General features: G+C 36.3%; 4 protein-coding genes across 8 annotated transcripts; 1 reads left to right on the top strand and 3 right to left on the bottom strand.

The window, feature by feature from the left end:
• The first annotated feature begins 40 nt into the window (after positions 1–40).
• Positions 41–5,998, top strand: LOC118028273 (respiratory burst oxidase homolog protein C). Its single transcript, XM_035031813.2, has 12 exons — positions 41–846; positions 974–1,133; positions 1,247–1,295; positions 1,446–1,559; positions 1,704–2,126; positions 2,221–2,604; positions 2,695–2,790; positions 2,881–2,996; positions 3,073–3,175; positions 3,397–3,467; positions 4,389–4,945; positions 5,492–5,998. The coding sequence occupies exons 1-12, from the start codon at positions 300–302 to the stop codon at positions 5,599–5,601; spliced, it is 2,730 nt and encodes a 909-aa protein (XP_034887704.1). The 5' UTR covers positions 41–299; the 3' UTR covers positions 5,602–5,998.
• Positions 5,999–6,092: 94 nt separating this feature from the next.
• Positions 6,093–11,884, bottom strand: LOC118028274 (uncharacterized). Of its 4 annotated transcripts, none has more exons than XM_035031814.2 (14): positions 11,741–11,884; positions 11,541–11,663; positions 11,338–11,461; positions 11,127–11,260; positions 10,906–11,050; positions 9,891–10,069; positions 9,535–9,775; positions 8,826–8,921; positions 8,517–8,662; positions 8,260–8,367; positions 7,837–7,925; positions 6,550–7,095; positions 6,310–6,346; positions 6,093–6,217 (listed from the first exon to the last, which is right to left on the bottom strand). In XM_035031814.2, the coding sequence occupies exons 1-12, from the start codon at positions 11,807–11,809 to the stop codon at positions 6,609–6,611; spliced, it is 1,941 nt and encodes a 646-aa protein (XP_034887705.1). In that variant the 5' UTR covers positions 11,810–11,884; the 3' UTR covers positions 6,093–6,217; positions 6,310–6,346; positions 6,550–6,608. The 4 variants fall into 4 exon arrangements, with proteins under 4 accessions (XP_034887705.1, XP_034887707.1, XP_034887706.1 ...); XM_035031815.2 differs by having other exon boundaries at positions 6,117–6,225; XM_035031816.2 differs by lacking the exon at positions 6,310–6,346 and having other exon boundaries at positions 6,094–6,217.
• Positions 11,885–12,359: 475 nt separating this feature from the next.
• On the bottom strand, positions 12,360–14,072 carry LOC118028277 (germin-like protein subfamily 3 member 4). The gene is given in 2 exon segments (XM_035031820.2): positions 12,360–12,658; positions 12,660–14,072. Coding segments are annotated over 2 exon segments (651 nt in total). The 5' UTR covers positions 13,275–14,072; the 3' UTR covers positions 12,360–12,622.
• Positions 14,073–14,211: 139 nt separating this feature from the next.
• On the bottom strand, positions 14,212–15,786 carry LOC118028275 (inositol polyphosphate multikinase alpha). Of its 2 annotated transcripts, none has more exons than XM_035031818.2 (2): positions 15,632–15,786; positions 14,212–15,427 (listed from the first exon to the last, which is right to left on the bottom strand). In XM_035031818.2, exon 2 carries the CDS (start codon positions 15,408–15,410, stop codon positions 14,421–14,423), a length of 990 nt encoding a protein of 329 aa, XP_034887709.1. In that variant the 5' UTR covers positions 15,411–15,427; positions 15,632–15,786; the 3' UTR covers positions 14,212–14,420. The 2 variants fall into 2 exon arrangements, with proteins under 2 accessions (XP_034887709.1, XP_034887710.1); XM_035031819.2 differs by lacking the exon at positions 15,632–15,786 and adding an exon at positions 15,544–15,616.
• Positions 15,787–18,015: the final 2,229 nt, after the last annotated feature.

Raw genomic sequence — 18,015 nt, 5'->3', positions numbered from 1 at the left:
TTAATATTTTTTTCATGTTCAGACCAGTCTTTCTGTCTAAAATGCCAGAGAGTCTCTGAAAGTGTATTTATATAACTGGTTACGGCTCCCTTTGGAACAGAAGTTAACAGATCCAATACTCAGAGAGAGGAAGAAAAAGACAAGAATTCCCTCTATGTGTCTTTGCATTCTTTCTTTACAGCAATCTACTAGAATTCAGCTTTAAACAACATTTGGGGTTTCCCCTTCTTTTCTTTCTTCTTTTAAACTGACACGCATAAACAGAGCTTGAAACATTTTATCATTTTAAAATCTCCCAGATGCAAGATACGGGTAGAGAAGATCATCACTCTGATACAGAGCTATCGGGGAGCGAGAGGGTAGCTTACAGTGGTCCATTGAGCGGGCCTCTGAATAAAAGGCCTGGAAAAAAGAGTGCGAGGTTTAATATACCAGAAACAACCACATCCAAGGATGAACAATACGTGGAGATCACTCTTGATGTCCGAAATGATTTTGTGGCTCTACACAGTGTTAAACCTTCTCATGGCGTCAAAGAAGATCCTGAGATGACATTACTTGCTAAAGGTCCAGATAAAAGATCTGCTTCCAATGTTGTGAGAACTGCTTCAGCAAGAATTAGACAGGTTTCTCATGAAATAAAACGGTTGGCTTCGTTCTCAAAGAGGCCTCCCCCTGGTCGCCTTGACAGGTCTAAATCTGCAGCTGCTCATGCTTTAAAAGGACTAAAGTTTATCAGCAAGACTGATGGTGGTGCAGGATGGGCTGCTGTGGAGAAGCGTTTCGATGAGATTACTGCTTCTACTGAGGGCTTGCTTCCTCGTGCGCGATTCTGTGAATGTATAGGTAATTCAGTGCAAATTTCCTACCTTCTAACTTGTAGTTATGTGAATCTGTTTGGTTTGGACTGAATGGTATTTGCTTTAGTTAGTTTTGAGTTTTGAAGGGCCTGTGTAAATTCGTGTAATGGCAGGTATGAAGGAGTCGAAGGAGTTTGCAGGAGAGTTGTTCAGTTCACTTGCAAGGAAGCGGAATATACAATGTGATTCTATCAACAAAGCTGAGCTGAGGGAATTCTGGGAACAGATTTCCAACCAAAGTTTCGACTCCAGGCTCCAAACTTTCTTTGACATGTAAATGAGTCTCTCTCTCTCACTCAAAGATTTTGTCTTTCATTTTAATGAAAAAGTCCTCCACCTTGTATTGACTTCAAGCTGAAACTTATACTAAGTGATGTTAAATGCAGGGTTGATAAAGATGCTGATGGCAGAATCACAGAACAGGAAGTCAGAGAGGTGCTACCGTCTTTTGAAATGCCTTACTTGAACATTTCTTTTTAGTTTTACCCTTTTTCTCTTGAATGAAACACTTGACTTGAATCAAAGCATGTGCCTTGTGTCAGAAAAGGATTTGGCCTAAGATAATTTGACAATTTTTATATGCAGATCATTACCCTTAGCGCTTCTGCAAATAAACTGTCAAATATCCAGAAACAAGCTGAGGAATATGCAGCATTAATCATGGAAGAGTTAGATCCAGAAAATCATGGATACATCATGGTAATAAACCACAAGTTTAGAGCATCATTAACGTCTTCAGGGTCTTCTTGTTTGGATTATTTTTTTTATGCAGATTGTTGATACTCTTATTAATGATGCATGGTTCCTGTTTTTTTTTTTTTTAAAAAAAAAAAAAAACAACAGATAGAGAACCTGGAAATGCTTCTATTGCAAGGACCAAGCCAGTCGGCTGGTGGAGAAAGCCGAAACCTGAGCCGTATGCTAAGCCAGAAGCTTAAGCCTACATTGGATAGCAACCCATTAAACAGATGGGGCAGAAGCACCAGGTATTTCTTATTAGACAACTGGCAGAGAGTTTGGGTAATGGCTCTATGGATTGCTGTTATGGCTAGCCTATTTGCATACAAGTACGTGCAGTATCGACGCAGAGCGGCTTATGTGGTGATGGGCCATTGTGTATGCATGGCCAAGGGTGCAGCTGAGACACTCAAACTGAATATGGCTCTAATTCTGCTACCTGTCTGTCGAAACACTCTCACCTGGCTCAGGAACAAAACCAGATTAGGTGTCGCGGTTCCCTTTGACGACAACCTCAATTTCCACAAGGTTCTATCTAGCATCATCTACCTACCCTCTAGTATCTACGCTTAATGTCTTCTAAACTGGAAGCACAGAAACTAATGGTGGTGTCCTTGTTCAGGTTATAGCAGTTGGAGTTGCAGTTGGAGTTGGTATCCATGGGATTTCTCATCTAGCGTGTGACTTCCCTCGCCTTCTTCGTGCAAGTGAAGAAAAGTGGGAGCTCATGCAGCAGTTTTTCGGGGATCAACCTTCAAGTTACTGGCATTTTGTCAAGTCCAAGGAAGGAGTTACTGGGATCCTCATGGTACTGTTGATGGCTATAGCCTTCACACTAGCCACCCCTTGGTTCAGACGTAATAAGCTCAATTTGCCGACGTGGCTCAAGAAGCTCACCGGTTTCAATGCATTTTGGTATTCTCACCATCTCTTCGTCATCGTCTACACCCTGCTCATCGTGCACGGTTATTACCTCTACCTGACTCATGAATGGTACAAGAAGACGGTAAGTGCCTCTCAGTTATCATATATTCTTTTATTACACTGCATTGATTGAAATCTCAGTCCATCCTTGAACCTCCAACTCCATTGGCAGACCTGGATGTACTTGACAGTTCCTGTTATGCTTTACGGGAGTGAAAGATGCATTAGGGCACTGAGATCAAGCATCAAGGCTGTTAGCATAAAAAAAGTAACTATTTTTAACCATTTTTACATCGACTTAATTACTTTTCAGATATGATTTTAGAAGTTTTGCTAATTTCTTCTGGTTGTTTTGAAGGTGGCAATTTATCCTGGAAATGTCCTGGCAATTCACATGTCAAAGCCTCAAGGATTTAGATACAAGAGTGGGCAATACATGTTTGTCAATTGTGCTGCTGTCTCTCCATTCGAATGGTAGTTAAACTTCAAAATATAGCTACCCCTTCTGCTATCCATTTGTAAATACTCATGGTAAATCACATGTCAACAGGCACCCATTTTCTATTACTTCAGCCCCTGGAGATGACTACCTCAGTGTTCATATCAGAACTCTAGGTGATTGGACACTGCAGCTTCGAACAGTGTTCTCAGAGGTGTGTTTTCTTACAAGTGCATTTGTTATTCTTCTAGAAGATAAAAAGTCTTACTATATTGTGTCCTGTTTATTTCCAAGATTGTAGATGTGCTAAAAAGTAAGTGTTTTTACTTTTTTTTTTTTGTTTTTTTTTCATAAAACGTCCCCGCTGAACTTTCGATGCCGCTTATGGTGGCTAATTGCCCATTGCATTTCGTTTTTTTTTTTTTTTTTCTTCAGGCATGCCAACCACCTCCTAATGGGAAGAGTGGACTTCTCAGAGCTGACTGCTTCCAAGGACACAGCCCAGAGTGAGCATTAATTATTATGATATTTTCTATTCACGTATATTTACTAGCTAAAAAATATATAAATCCCTTTTGATGAATGATAATATCAAAACCATTTCAAAAAGAAAGGAATGCATCTAGAGGGTTTGTGGATCATGGTATGCATATACGTGACAAGCATTAATTACATGAGGTCAAACATCTCAATCCAGAGCGAATCTTAAGTGGCTGGATACCACAACCTTATTGCCGATGTACCTACCCCAGGCGAGCAAGTGCTTCCTTCACTTTGTGTGCATCTTAGCTATTTGCTGTTAAGGTATTTCCTCACATACAGGTAATCGATCAAGGGCTACTAGATAAGACCTACCTTATTTTCATAAACATAAGAGCTATGGAGTACAGCCATGTGTATTAGTCCCCTGTTACGAGCAAATGAGGAGCGCCAAACCAATCAGTGTTTGTTTCACTGGGAATATGAATTATAGAATGCTGTCTTTTTCAAAGTGGTATCTTTGCATCATTTGTCGTTACCGCACTATGATAAAGGAAAGCGGGATTAGCATTATCATTGATAGGAAGAGATAAAGTTTGCTAGGTTACTTGACAAACTTCAAGTTTAGAAAACATTTGTGCATGCGCTTAATTAGTCTAGTTAAATAATGCCAACTGTGTTTTAAAAGGTTTTGCACACCCAATAATCCAAGTTTTAGACATTATTAGGCACGGAAACGATAGAGATTAATTTGTCATCATGGACAGCCTGCCCCATCGTTGAAAACGACGTGCAACAAACGTGTAAACAATGTCCCCCGCGAGATGTAGATGCGCAACAATGAACTGCAAGTAGTCCTTTTTCACATGGATATTCCCTAGAAAAAAATAGTGTTTCCTGTTTAGGTTGTGCATGATGATGTGATGATTTTTTTATCCTATGAGCAGTTTCCCAAGAGTCTTGATTGACGGTCCATATGGAGCACCAGCACAGGACTACAAGAAATATGAGGTGTTATTGCTCGTTGGCCTAGGAATTGGAGCAACCCCGATGATCAGCATTGTCAAGGACATAGCGAGTAACATCAGGGCCATGGAGGAAGAAGAGAAAGCATTAGAAAATGGTACTGATGGGGCAGGCAACAGCCCGTTAACTAAAATTCCAAGCCCTAATGCACACAAAAGAAAAGAAAGCTTCAAGACAAGGAGAGCATACTTCTATTGGGTGACAAGAGAACAAGGTTCCTTTGACTGGTTTAAAGGGGTTATGAATGAAGTGGCTGAATTAGACCATAACCATGTCATAGAGCTTCACAACTACTGTACTAGTGTTTATGAAGAGGGTGATGCAAGGTCTGCTCTAATTGCCATGCTTCAGTCCATTAATCATGCCAAGAATGGCGTGGACATTGTCTCTGGCACACGAGTCAAGTCTCACTTCGCCAAGCCTGATTGGCGTAATGTCTACAAGCGCACTGCGCTCAACCACCCTCATTCTCGGGTTGGTAAGTGAACTTCTCCTATCCTATAGTTTATTACGTGTTATATACACTAAAATCTGATACTGCAAGCTTCCATATTCTTTTGAACTGGTTCATTCCTTTTGCATAATTAAGCCCTTTGCTCTTAAAAAGAAACTCCTCTTTATGCTTGAAAGGATGTCTTTGTTTTCTATGTTTGTCACTTTCTCAAAAAGAAAATATATTGAAGTGAGTGCTAGTGCTTTTGCAAAGGATGATGATAATTGCACTACTAGTGCTTTTGCAAAGGATGATGATAGTTGCATTTAAGTGTTTATCTCGTATTAAATCAACATTAGCACGATCCATTAAAGTTCCTTATGACACTGCCTCTCTAGCAGAGTAAAAAGATATTTTACCGGGTCCATGTAAGAAAGTTGAAAGATACTGACACCAGAAAGGAAGGATTGGGTATATTACTGTATTTGCTGAGGATAACAAATCAAATCTTTCGTACAGTGTTTATGCCATGCATTATTTATCACTTTTAGACATGAAAGTTGAGATACCTGTAACTATTCACAATTGCAGGAGTGTTTTATTGTGGGGCACCAGCATTGACAAAAGAGCTGCGCCAGCTAGCCTTGGATTTCTCTCACAAGACCAGCACTAAGTTTGATTTTCACAAAGAAAACTTCTAAGTTTCAAAGGACAAAAAAGAGAAGAAACACACCAGACGAGTTCTTAAGCTCCACTCTTATCCCACTATCCATCACGTCCGAAGATTTGGCCCCCTGCAATTGGACCACGATGTTTGTAATAATGTCTTCTTTATTAAGTTTCCTCTAGAATTACCTATGGAATATTGATATGCTATAATGCAAGCAAAAGATATATAGTGCGTTGGTTGATTGAGGGCCACCCACCATATTAGTTTGGGTTATATAAGAAAGGCGTGAGCACGAGCGAATGCATGCCATGCTCTGCTAACCTATGTCTATATAAGAGGGAAATAAATGTAAAGCTTTTTTTTGTAATTTTTGGATACAAGAGTGCACTTATTATAATAAGATCAATTAGTAATGTATATTGATACCAGTATTGAGCTTTGGCAATATAAGCCCTTTCTGATTTAATAATTTCATTGAATGATTAGTTGGAATCATTCCTGCTCTTCAAACATAATGTTTTCTTGTTTTATCATCCAGAATTGAACTTTCCCATCAATTTCCTACATATTTAAATCATAATCAAATGCACATGTTCAATATCATACCTGTTACTATATACATCAGCAAAGATTTGTTAGTGACGCTCCTGGTCACCTCGCAAAACAGTCGAGGAATAATGATTAGTTCAAACATAATAGTTAGTACAAACAAACGTGAAGTGATGAAACTGATCTATACCAGCACCCAAAGGAATACGTCCATGAATCCTGACAGCCTGGATCATGGAAAAAAAGATTACAAGAAGCAATAATACAGGCAGTGTGTTGTAAGATATTGCGAAATGGAGCCTGGGTGTATTTTAGAACATTGAGTTGGTCCTTGTTTTTAGCCTACATAACAACAGAATATCATGTGTGCGCTGTCTCATGCGTGGTCAACTATAGTAAGTTTATAGATGAAGGGTGTCAGAATACCAACCTCATGAACCTCTTCCACAAGAATTACCATGCTCCCTCACAGTAGAAACGGCCTTGTTTTCATTTATGTTTCCTTTTGAGCCTCTGGAAGTTGGGCTTCAGTAACTGGCTTGAAGTCGGGCTTTGGTTTATTGCATTGGTGGGCTGGAATGGGATCAGAGGTTTTTTTGGTGGCACAGGTGTTTGACTCTTTATGATAGTGGGAGAAACTGTCTTGGATTTTAACTGTCTCGGCAACTCCAGCCTCTCTAGTATCCTAGAAGTTTTTGCATCCAGCTGCCTGTTGCTGTCTGGTGAAGACAGAACGGACTGGTCCATCTTAGGTTTGGAAACACAAGCGGGAGAAAACGTCTTGGAAACTTCCTTGACAACCAGCTGCTCCCATTCCTCTGCAATAGAAGCAGTGGTTTTGTCACCTCTATTTGTCAGATCCAGCAGTGGCGTTTCATCCTCCAAGTCAATAGCATCTAGGACAATGACTTCTGAAGAATCTGGTTCGTTTGAGTTTAGTTCGGATGTTGTCTCATCCAGTTTAGGAGTGAGTGGCCTGGAATATCCATGTGATTTGAGGCAAATATCAGGATCAACAAAGTTCAGACATTGATATGCTTACCATGACAATTGCTGAAAATCAATCCAAGTGCAATCCCAAACTTAGTTTTAGGAATTACCAGAAAATGAGGTCATACCCGAGTATCCCAATTTCAAACTGAAACATTTCCTAAGATCCTCTATAATAGCAGTAATGTAGCTCAATTTGGACATTATGGTAAGAAAGATGAAGCTAAAGCAACTGCTATGTGAGAAGCAACGAAATGAATATGCTTAATGGATGACGATCAATATTCTCTAAACAAATCTTTCCAATTTTTGAGATCCAAATTTGTTCATGACCGATGTAAAATTTTAATATGCCATGGCTGAGTGGTCAAATGGCTTAGAGGACCATGATTAGAACTCCAAGTAATTTGGTCACAACCCACTTATCATGTGAAAGAAAACTAACACGAAAGTCCTGTGTAAACTTAGTAGTCGGAAAAGTTCACTAGAAATCAGATTTTTATTTTAGGAATAACCATCTCTTTGAAGAGCTGACAAATCCTTCTAAGAGAACATCTGCACTTGTATTTCAGGAAACGCAGTGCAAACAGATAGCCAGCCCATTGGAAGCGGTTTAATCATTTTCTATCAACTATAAAATAAATTAAAATGGAAAAACTAGTGAAATATGTGCCATTGTGATTATATAGAAGCAGGAGCAATCAGCATCAATGGATATGATAATTACCCAAATTGTAGGCTCTCTTTCACAAGCAAGTTGAGCTTTTGATGGAATCCTCTCTCGTGTATTACTGGATTGTAGTCTCTTAGTTCCATCTGTGGGTAATTTGGAAAATAGAAGGAAAGAAGAAAGGATAAAGGAAAGAGTATTAAAATCATAATAGAAGGCTAAAAATTGATTTCAACCACTAGATCGTGGTCAAGAGGCCTCTCTCTTTTAATAATAGAAATGCTATGTTAATCAAAGTCAAGCCGTAGCCAACCAGCCTCCATTCCGAGGTGAACTCACCACAGAAATCAATATTCTGGATCTATTTAATCTTAGTACATGCTTTAATAACAGAACAGAAACCTCAAGTACGTAGATGGCTTCAGATTTCAAAAACATAATAAAAAGAAAGTTGGGAAATGATTAAGGAAAATATTCAACCTTCAGTAGAGAGGCTTGAATGGAATTCTGAATCTCCTTATTTACAGGAGAATCAAGGAATCGATTGGCGTCAGGCACAGGCAAAACTTCCTCTGATCCTGCAAGCCGCTGCAAGGGGTACAGTTTACCAAAATCAAAATGAAGAGCATAAGCAAAGGAAAATAAACTAGGAGGAAGACATCGAATCAAATATAAGAAAATCATTTTTTTTGCTTGAGAAGAAAAAGACGGCCATTCTAAAGAGGGTCAGTGTTCACCCTGAGAAGCATTGGCCCATTGTCTGAAGGCTGAAGAAGATAGTAGCAGTCAAAGGCTGCTTCTTTCATGGTTTCTAAATTACAACACGAAGAGCATAACAGGCCCTGATCCATTGAATGCAGAACACTGCAAATCCCTTGAAAAACTGACAGATCATATCCCAAGTCAGAATGATGGTAGCAACATATCAAATCACTCTAAGACAAGATAAAGTTAGAAATGAAACGAGTTTGAACTTTGATGAACCTATGTTCCATTTTTATATAAACATTTGAAAAATGAAATTCAAAGGGAGGCCTTCATCGCACTTTGAGCATTCAACTCTGGTCGGTCCATTTCATCTGAAGTTTCTATCTCATAACAAGCTGATGGAGTTACAAAATATGAAGATCCAATTATAAGACCTGTGATAAAAAAAAATCCAGACAGGGAGGTTAAGCATGAAGAGTTTTCTAATTATTGTACCTATTATAATGACTAGATTATCATGCAGAAGGTGTGGGAAGTGATTCAAAGAATTTGTGCGGGGAAAAGGTTTGAACAGTGATTTTCAATCATCTCTCGGGCCATCTCTCAACTTTTACATCTGCATAAGAAAATATACTGGCAACCTAAATTTCAGGAAAACCTAAGAACACCGATAAAGTGATAATGGGAAAGGACCTGTTCATTAAAAGTAAATAGAAAAGGATAGACGAAGAAATTCATAGTTGCATTGCACACTCTAAACAGAACGCAGCATTCTTAATCTAAGATTGTAGCTCGCATGGATTTCACTGATTTTTACTTATATCCCAACTGGTGGTACTTCAGGAAGAGGGAAAAAATTCCATGACCATCAGAATGCTGGTTTTAAAATGATAAGCAGAAATGCAGAATCTCCTCGCATCCTACTATAAGAACTCCCCAAATTCCAATATGGCAACACCATTAAATAAATAAGCTGCTTACAGGCTACAAAATGAAAATGGACAAGATGTAATATAAAACTGTAGATAGAGTTTTTTGCATGACTACCTTCACTTAAAGAGCTCAGGTTAGCCCTCTCAATAATGTTGAAGTCTATGGGTGAAGAAACTTGCTTCAGCTTCATAGAGCTCTGAAAAGAGGGCATGAACAGAACTGTTTTGTCTCCAACTTGCACAGAATTTTCAATTACATCGGAAATTTCTAGATCACGCCCTGTGATTGGACAAGAAGCTCCGACATTTTTGTCTTTTATTCTGTTATCTAACACGGAGCCATGACACCTGCATGTCTATAAGCAGCACACCCAGCAATAATTCTTTTACTTGAGAAACCTAATTCGAATAACAAAAGAAACATTTTGTCATACAACAAGAGCATGAAAAGTGAGATTCATAATTAAACACCTCGCAACCACTGAATCCATCAATAATTTGACAAACAGATGTTGACAAGCTGCAGAATATCTGATTCAAAGAGCCTGTGAGGTTGCTTTTAAAGATGAAACGAGCTTGCAATGGTTCTTCCATGTCATCCTTTAACTCCTGTAGCCATCGTTTTACCAAGCTATGAAATACTCTACTATCTGCAAAATTATCTGAAGTTAATGCTAAATGCTAATACATATATGAAGATTTACACTTCAGCTCACTCCTATTTCTCAGCACTAATATTGAGAATTTTTATTATTCCGTGCCATCCTTTAACGTCTTACCAGGCTATGAAATACTCTACTATCTGCAAAATTATCTGAAGTTAATGCTAAATACAAATACATATATGAAGATTACTCTTCAGCTCACTCTTATTTCTTAGCACATATACTGAGAACTTGTACACAAAATGAAAAATCAGGTTAATTGCAAGAAGTATACATTTAGCCTTGGCATGCTTAGTACTCTAGGGCTACAGATCCAAATTCCTATCTGGATTCAATGACTGTGGATGGATCCTCTTTTATATCATATATTTTTTATCCACTGTAGCCATGGTCTTGCAAATATACAACAGCAGTTCAATCACACTCTTTCCGTCTCCCTCCAAATGATTCTACATAGAAACTCAGGAACTGGTGGCAGAAATTGCATGGTTTCTCGAATTTCTATGCTCTGATTCTCCATTTCCATAATCCAAGCCTCTGTATAGCAGATATCACTGTTTATCTGAACCATGATGTTGAACTTTAACTCTTAACGCCTCCCCTTGTCAAAATTTTCACTTTGCATTCACATAATGCACAAAACACATTCCACATGGTCGATAACAATCCAACCATAGTCCTCCCGAATTTACATATTAATCAATTGCAGGAAAGGTTTTCGTTTTATGCCGTTGCTCATTGCTTGGAAATATAAACTTCTCAGAAGTATACTAAAAACATAATCAAAACATCATGTACTAATAATCGTTGAAGCACATAACCTGCGAGATAAGTTCCGAATGAGAAATTATCAAGATCTGATATACTTCTCATGAAAGAATTAATATTCTCCTGAAAATTTCCAAGATGACTCGAACTTTGCTCAAACAACAAAAACTCCACCGAAACACATTTATCCGCTGCATCCTATAAAAAACGAAGAAAAAAAATTATATATAATGTATCATAAAAAAATATTCTGAAGCATGATCTGTTGACTAACCATGAGAGTCAATTTCAACTCGTTGTCGATATTATCAGGCACGCACGAGCTCAAAACAATCACTTTCCTCATAATATCTTTACCTCCCCATGAGTACAGTACTTGATCGCTCAAAATACTTGAAAGCTTTACATCTAGTTCCACAAAAAACATTACTTATTTACTTAAATACCAAACATGCTTGCTAAAAATCAGTTAATCAGTTACTAACCAAATGAACGGAGACTTCCAGAATCGTTAATTTCAGGCAAAAAGGAATCGGTAGGCACATTATTAACGGCGAGATGGAAATCACGGAGATTGAAATTTCCTCTAGGAGTATAACCGATCTTTAGCTGTTAAAAAAAATATCCAATTAGTTTTTTGACAAACACGTTCGGTTTTGAACACAATCTTCGGATTTTCCTCGATTACCTCGTGAGAGAGAGAAGTGCGGTGTTTTAAGAGATAACACAAGCCGATTTTGTCGATAAGAGAGTGCGATTGGCGGCATGAAGGAGACGATACGGCGTAGAAATTTGCGAGGTGTAGCAAGGACTGAACAGAATCAACGAGTTGCAGCAATCGAGTAATCAATTGATAAAAAAGAGAAAGCATGAGAGAAAGAGTGTTACTTGTTTTAGGTTTTTGAGCAATGGAGGCGAGAGGTTGCAGAGATCTAGCACGAAGCAAACAAGTACCATTTTCAATTTCTTCTTCGAGTATGTGGATTTGTTTTGATTTTTGTGTTTGGCGCGGAAGGAGATGTATTTATATTCAAGAAGGAGAAGTTTTGGATTTGCCTCCTATTTTTTGGGATTAATAAAGTTGCCCCTTTAATGTTTTAGCTTTCGGAAAAGGACCCGTTGTTTTTTTAATTTTACTTTTAGAGTAAATAAGTTTTCATGTAGCTAAATTTAATTCCAGTAATGCAATAAAGAAAAATTGCAAATTCAGGTTATATATTCAACGCGAACTGATAGTAGTTTTTTTCTGCTATAATATTGTTTAAAGGAGGGATACATCGCATTAATCTATATAGAATAAAGTTTATTTACTCTTTAAAACATGTGAGTTAACTCCTAATTTTTAAATAAAAAATATCCTTAAAAAACATTTAACACTATAATATCAAACACATGGAAAAGCTAACTCAAAGATATCTTGATCTTAAAATCAAAAGGGAAAAAAAATGTGAGGTTTTGTATTTTTTATATATTACTTTAATTTTCTCAATTTAATTTCCAAACAAGATTTATTAGTATAATTGAGGAAAGCCTCTCCATAATTTGATTTTGAAGTTCCATAATTACTAGCACTGTGAATTTAGTTAGAAAAACACAGAGACTGTTGCTAATATTCTTCTTTTACACACATTCATACCAGCACCGGAAGGCATTTGAGCAAATAGAACGTTTTTAACTATTGAGAAAACACAGAGAAATAGATGTACACTTGGCTTGTATGTCAGAACTTGTAATGTTCTGATTACTGACTGTAAAGATGCTAAAACCCTGTCAGGGTCGCATTTTGAATGCCATGTGCATTGACCTCCAAGGCAGCAACAGCTTTTATTTTCCTTACTAGCTTATTTAACGTATCGTCGTCAGACTCGAGCATTGCATCAGCAATATTTACCATCCCTGGGTTTTGGCTATTGAGTACTGAGAAAACAACAGCGGAGTTGAAGCCATTATTGACACAGAAGTGGAGCAGACCTTGAGGAAACACAAAAACTTCTCCTGGCTGGAGAGTTTTTTGGAACAGTTTGTTTTGGGTGTCAATAAAACCAGCAATCACCACACCTGTGCTAACGAAGAACATCTCGGATGCTCTTGGGTGGGAATGAGGCATCATCAAACCATCAATTTCAAGGTCAGTCCTAGCAATTGAGAGGCCGAGAGTATTTAGACCTGGGAAATCCGCAGCAGTGTTGAAGGTCACCGAGGAATGGAGGGTGTTGTCTGTGTCACCTGGACGGCTCAGTTTTGATGACTTGAAATCTGAAGCAACGATGCTGTTTGGGTTCTTGCAAGGGAAGCCATTGATGAAGACAGTTTGCTTGCCTGTAGTAGCCGTTGGACAAGTATCCTGAAGATTATCGGTATCAGCCAGGCAGATATTGATGCAAGTGGACAAGAAAATGCAGAAGAAAAGGGCGGAATTCATCTTGGTTTTATTCTTGTGAAGTTAATGAATGCTTTTCTTTGTTTTATATGCAATCTTTAGAGGTTGCAAAAGATACAAGTTATTCTGAGGCTTGAAGTTTACTACTGGATTTCAAATGGATTATCTTGTAAGAAGTGCATTGCTTAAAATTAAAGATTATCTAAACTCAGCTGGATGCCCTGAATTCTTAATATACAAACCAAGATGGTTCCTCTGTAAAAAAGAAATTCCCCTATCACCCGGGGGAACTCACTTAATCCCCATCTCTTGAACTCACTGAAACCAACCCAATGGAGATTGGCGGGAAAGATGCTGGAAATAGACTTCGCCGAATCCCTTTTCATTACATCCAACCGTCTGCTACTTCTGCTACGCAGCCCTTGCGACTTGATTGGTCCCCTTCCACTTCCCCCATTGTCAACTCGCTTGCCCCGGCGTGAAGAACTCGATAATGCTTTTTAATGTCTCTGTCACTGACAATAAAAACTCCTTTATTTACCTATTTATTTGATTTTCCTGAATTCCAACCTTTCTTGCCATAACAGGAAAGCAAGCGGTTCTACGGAATGTAACATTTAACCTTAGGATTTTGAAAGTAGCTTGAAGGAGCATATGATAGAGCAAATGGAGCTTAGATGGGCAATTTTCATTAGTTTTATTCCAAAAAGATGCGCTGTCAATTACCAGGTGCTATCACTCCTCTGTTCCTTTCCTATCTTATCTTCACAACATGGCCATGGAGCTCTCCCTCTCAAACTCACCAAACCACTAGCCGCCAGGGGTCATCTCCTTGTATGCACACTCCTTTTTTTCCAAGCAAAGAATCTTTCCCGTCACCTAAAACAGCATTAAACATGTACAGCGATAATAGATTGGATTTACTACCCTACACATGGAGCCAGAACTATAAGAAAATCTTTGGCCGACCAGAAGAATCAAACTAGCAAAATAATAATGTAAGAATATAGGATAGTGAGTGCATAAAAATTCGATGGGGATTACAGGCAATGATTTTCTTTCCCAGCCAAGAGTATAATAGTGGCAGGAAAGAAAATTCTTCAATAGGTTGTACAAATTCATTGAGACGGTTTCATAAAACTCAAAAGTAAAACAATTTAAGCCGAAACCCTAAACAAGGGAAATACACTACATTCCTTCAATGGTACCGTTTTCAGAATGATTGGTGTTCTTGTCAGAGTCTTGCAAACAAACTTTGGTTGTGCACTCATCGGGACTGGTAAGAATCTCCTTGTCCTTCTCAGAGTCCCGCAAACAAGCTTTGGTTGTGCAATCATCGGGACTGGTAAGAATCTCCGAGATGAACTTTATCAAGGAGCAAAGCCCACCCAAGAAATTATGATCAATAATGCCTTTGCCTTCTGTAACATGAGCAAAGTCAATAAGTTTAACTTCAGCATCTGACCTCTCTCCTATTAACAGTTTCTCCTTCTCATACACCAAGAGAACTGAACAAGAATTCAAATGGTACATGGTTTGATCCTCAAACCATGCCTTTAGCTCCAATAATTGAGCCAAAATCCCAGTAGAACCGCCATAAACACTTGCCGCAAAAGAACAATCAGGGTCTGAATTTGGATCAACCGGCAAATCGGAAGAAACAAACTTCTTCAGAACCACTCTAACATCAGCTGCACTGAGATTCTGAACAAGTTTCCTCTCAGGCTTCCAAAATCCAGATTCTTCATTTCCATAAATCTGCAGCCCAGAAATCCTAAAACCCAAAGACAAACTACTAGTTTCCCTATCTTTCTTAAAGCACCGCTGGATATAATCCTCAGAAGATTCAGGATACCAAGTCCTAGAACCAATCTTGATATCCATAACCGATGGATGCGAACGAGTTGAAACAACATCCTCCAATACAAGGTGCGGCCGCAGGCCAGACCCGTCAGACGCCTCTAAGAGCTGAGTCCCATGAAAAACAGGAAAGAGCCTTCGGATATGATCTGGGACCCTCGTATTCGACGAGAAGGAGGAGTAAAAAGCCACCTCTTTCGAGCCCCGGTCATCATCCTGGAGAGGCTTGTAGAAACGCCCCGAATCATCAATGAGGGGGCCAAGCTGCCCATTACGAGCTTGGTGGCCCGCAACCTGATGATCAGGGACCTTAAGCATTATATGGATACTTAATTCTGCAAAAAATCAAACAAGTGCAAGGCTGTGAATCTCTCGTGTATTATCAAACACCTTATTGACAACAAATTTAAGTACAAGAAATCACGAAAAAACAAAAACAAAAACAAAAAACCTTAAAATTTAAGCAAGCACGAATTCTATAAAAACCTAAAAAATTTAAAGTTCTTGAAATAATTGAAAATTGAAAGAAGAATTGTTACCTTTAAGATGTAGACGACTGATTAGTGGCTGAAATGCTCAAGCTGTTAGAGTGGAGAATGACGCTGTCTAGTGTCTAGAGGTGGGTGGGTCCAGAGGAGAGCCACAAAGAACCTTTAACTGTAGCTGGATCCCGTTGGATTTGAATTCATGCATCGGGATTTGGGCAATTTGTGTTGCGAAAATCTGGTACGTGCATGTGTATGTGGAATATAATTTAAAGGCCATGGGTTAAATATTTTGTCTAGTCAAAGTCAACAAATTGAAGAGTGAATGGTGGAAAAAACCATTCAGCAAAGCTTTTTAAATGGGTTAAATTTTTCATTTAAAATTAATATTTTTATTATTTTTAGTATTTTTAGTATAGCAATATTAAAATAATTTTTAAAAAATAAAAAAATATTTTAATATATTTTTGAGTAAAAATTATATTAAAAAATAACTACTACCACACTTTAAAAAGCTTCTAAAAAATTAATTTTTTTCAAATATCATTAGAAAACTTCACAATTATATAAAAATTAAACCATTTAAATATTATTTATTTAAATTTATATTTGGAAAAGGTTAAGCAATATAAATAAATTTTATAATCAATTAAAATTAGAGGTGTTTTATAAATTTCAAAATCTACCCTAAGATATGTTATTTACTTAAAAATACACTGTTAAAATTTAATCTTAAAAGCATAATTATCTCTCTTCCTCTCCCTCGTGTACGTTTTTAAAAGGAAGTTTTTTAAGATGAAAATAAGTAGATAAATAATGTATGGCCATTCACATATATTAAAATGAATTTATAATTTTTAAAACACTATTCAAACACAAGAATTCAACAAGTAGATTCAATAAATTCAATCTGCTTAAATAGTTAAAAATAACTTTAATATAAAATTGATTGAAAGCAAATTGCTAGATATGCCAAGCGCATCGGCATTAATGCATATAAGAAAACTTTCTTTTTGGATTTGCTTGGCTAATGACTAGCTTCGTGGATTTTGTAGTGTAGTATAAGTTAATTTTATTTTATTTATTTTATTTAAAAAATATATTTTTTTTTAATTTTATTATTTAATATTTATTTTATTTAAAATAAAATTTTATATTTTTCACTTTTTTTTCTTATGAAATCATTCCAGTTTTATGCATAAAACCGCTTGGTTGGTTAACTCAAGTTTTTTTTTTAGAATTAATTTTTTTTCAAGTTTTGTTTTTTAATATTGAGTTGTTTGATAAATAAATTTTAGAATTTTATTCAATTTTTTTTAAAAGAAACTATCTCGATATCATAACTAAATTATAAATTTTACATGATAACCTGATGTGGACTTGAGTTTTTGTCATAATTTTTTAGTTATATTTTTTCTTCAAATTTTGTTTTTTAACATTTTATTTGCTATAAATTAAGGGTTAATTTATTTATTTATTTATTTTACTTTCTATAAAATTATTATATTCTCATTTAATTTTTGTATCATTATCAAATAAGATTATAGAGTTTTTTAAAAAATATATGAATGTTTTTTTAGTGTTGACAGTCATTATTATTTTTAATTCATTTTATTTTTAAAAAATCTATCATTTTATTTTTTGTCATTATATTTTTTTATATTAATAAATTAATTAAATTTAATTAAATAAATAATCTAACCGATTATTTATATTAGTAAATTAACTGAGTTTTTTAAGAATGATCTTCGTATTATATTATCTTTTAGTCACGTATCTCATCTTAATCAAATTATTTTTTTAATATCAATATCATCAAATCGATGTCATCTCAATTCACTTGTATTTTTAATAATATTTTCAAGCTTGTACTAAAACAATGTAAAATAAACAAATTTCCTATGCATTTATATATCTGGTAGAGCGGGTATCGATGAAAATGATTTAAATTGGACGTTCTCAAGAGAAGTCAAAAGTATCTAATTATTAAAAACTTAGAGAAACAGTAATAATCTGACAATATAGACCGTCAAGTTGATTTTAATAGTAAAAATTAATGAGAATATCGGGTCCACGCATCACTCTCCCACCCTCCCATTCCTCAAATTTTCTAAAGGAAAAAGATTAAAAAAATAAAATTTATTAATATAAAATTTCTCTACCGGCTATAAAAAGCAATTTTAGCCCCATTTGTTTATTAAAAAATAATTTTTTTTAAATAAATAATTTTTTGATATTTGATAATATAATGAAAAATAAATTGAAAAATATTTTTCAGTATTTGTTTATGTCATGGAAAATAAGCTGAAAAAATAACTTCTTAATGTTTTATTTTCTTAAGTTTATTAAAATAATAAAAAAATAAGTCTTATAAATTAAAAAGTTGAATGAGAATGAAATTAAAAAAAGATCATAAATTATCTCAAATAAAATAAATA

The sequence above is a fragment of the Populus alba genome, chromosome 15 (genome assembly GCF_005239225.2).
Source record: "Populus alba chromosome 15, ASM523922v2, whole genome shotgun sequence".
In the NCBI taxonomy this organism is placed as follows: domain Eukaryota; kingdom Viridiplantae; phylum Streptophyta; class Magnoliopsida; order Malpighiales; family Salicaceae; genus Populus; species Populus alba.
Note: the sequence above shows the minus strand (reverse complement) of the source record. Positions and strands in the feature narration are given on the sequence as shown.

Coding starts and splice junctions, on each gene's coding strand:
- LOC118028273 (XM_035031813.2), top strand. CDS start 300: ATGCAAGATACGGGTAGAGAAGATCATCACTCTGATACAGAGCTATCG. Junction 1,134..1,246: donor CTCCAAACTTTCTTTGACAT/GTAAATGAGTCT, acceptor TGTTAAATGCAG/GGTTGATAAAGATGCTGATG. Junction 2,997..3,072: donor GCTGTCTCTCCATTCGAATG/GTAGTTAAACTT, acceptor ACATGTCAACAG/GCACCCATTTTCTATTACTT.
- LOC118028274 (XM_035031814.2), bottom strand. CDS start 11,809: ATGGTACTTGTTTGCTTCGTGCTAGATCTCTGCAACCTCTCGCCTCCA. Junction 10,070..10,905: donor ATTCGGAACTTATCTCGCAG/GTTATGTGCTTC, acceptor ATAATTTTGCAG/ATAGTAGAGTATTTCATAGC. Junction 8,922..9,534: donor CCTGAGCTCTTTAAGTGAAG/GTAGTCATGCAA, acceptor TTTTTATCACAG/GTCTTATAATTGGATCTTCA.
- LOC118028275 (XM_035031818.2), bottom strand. CDS start 15,410: ATGCTTAAGGTCCCTGATCATCAGGTTGCGGGCCACCAAGCTCGTAAT.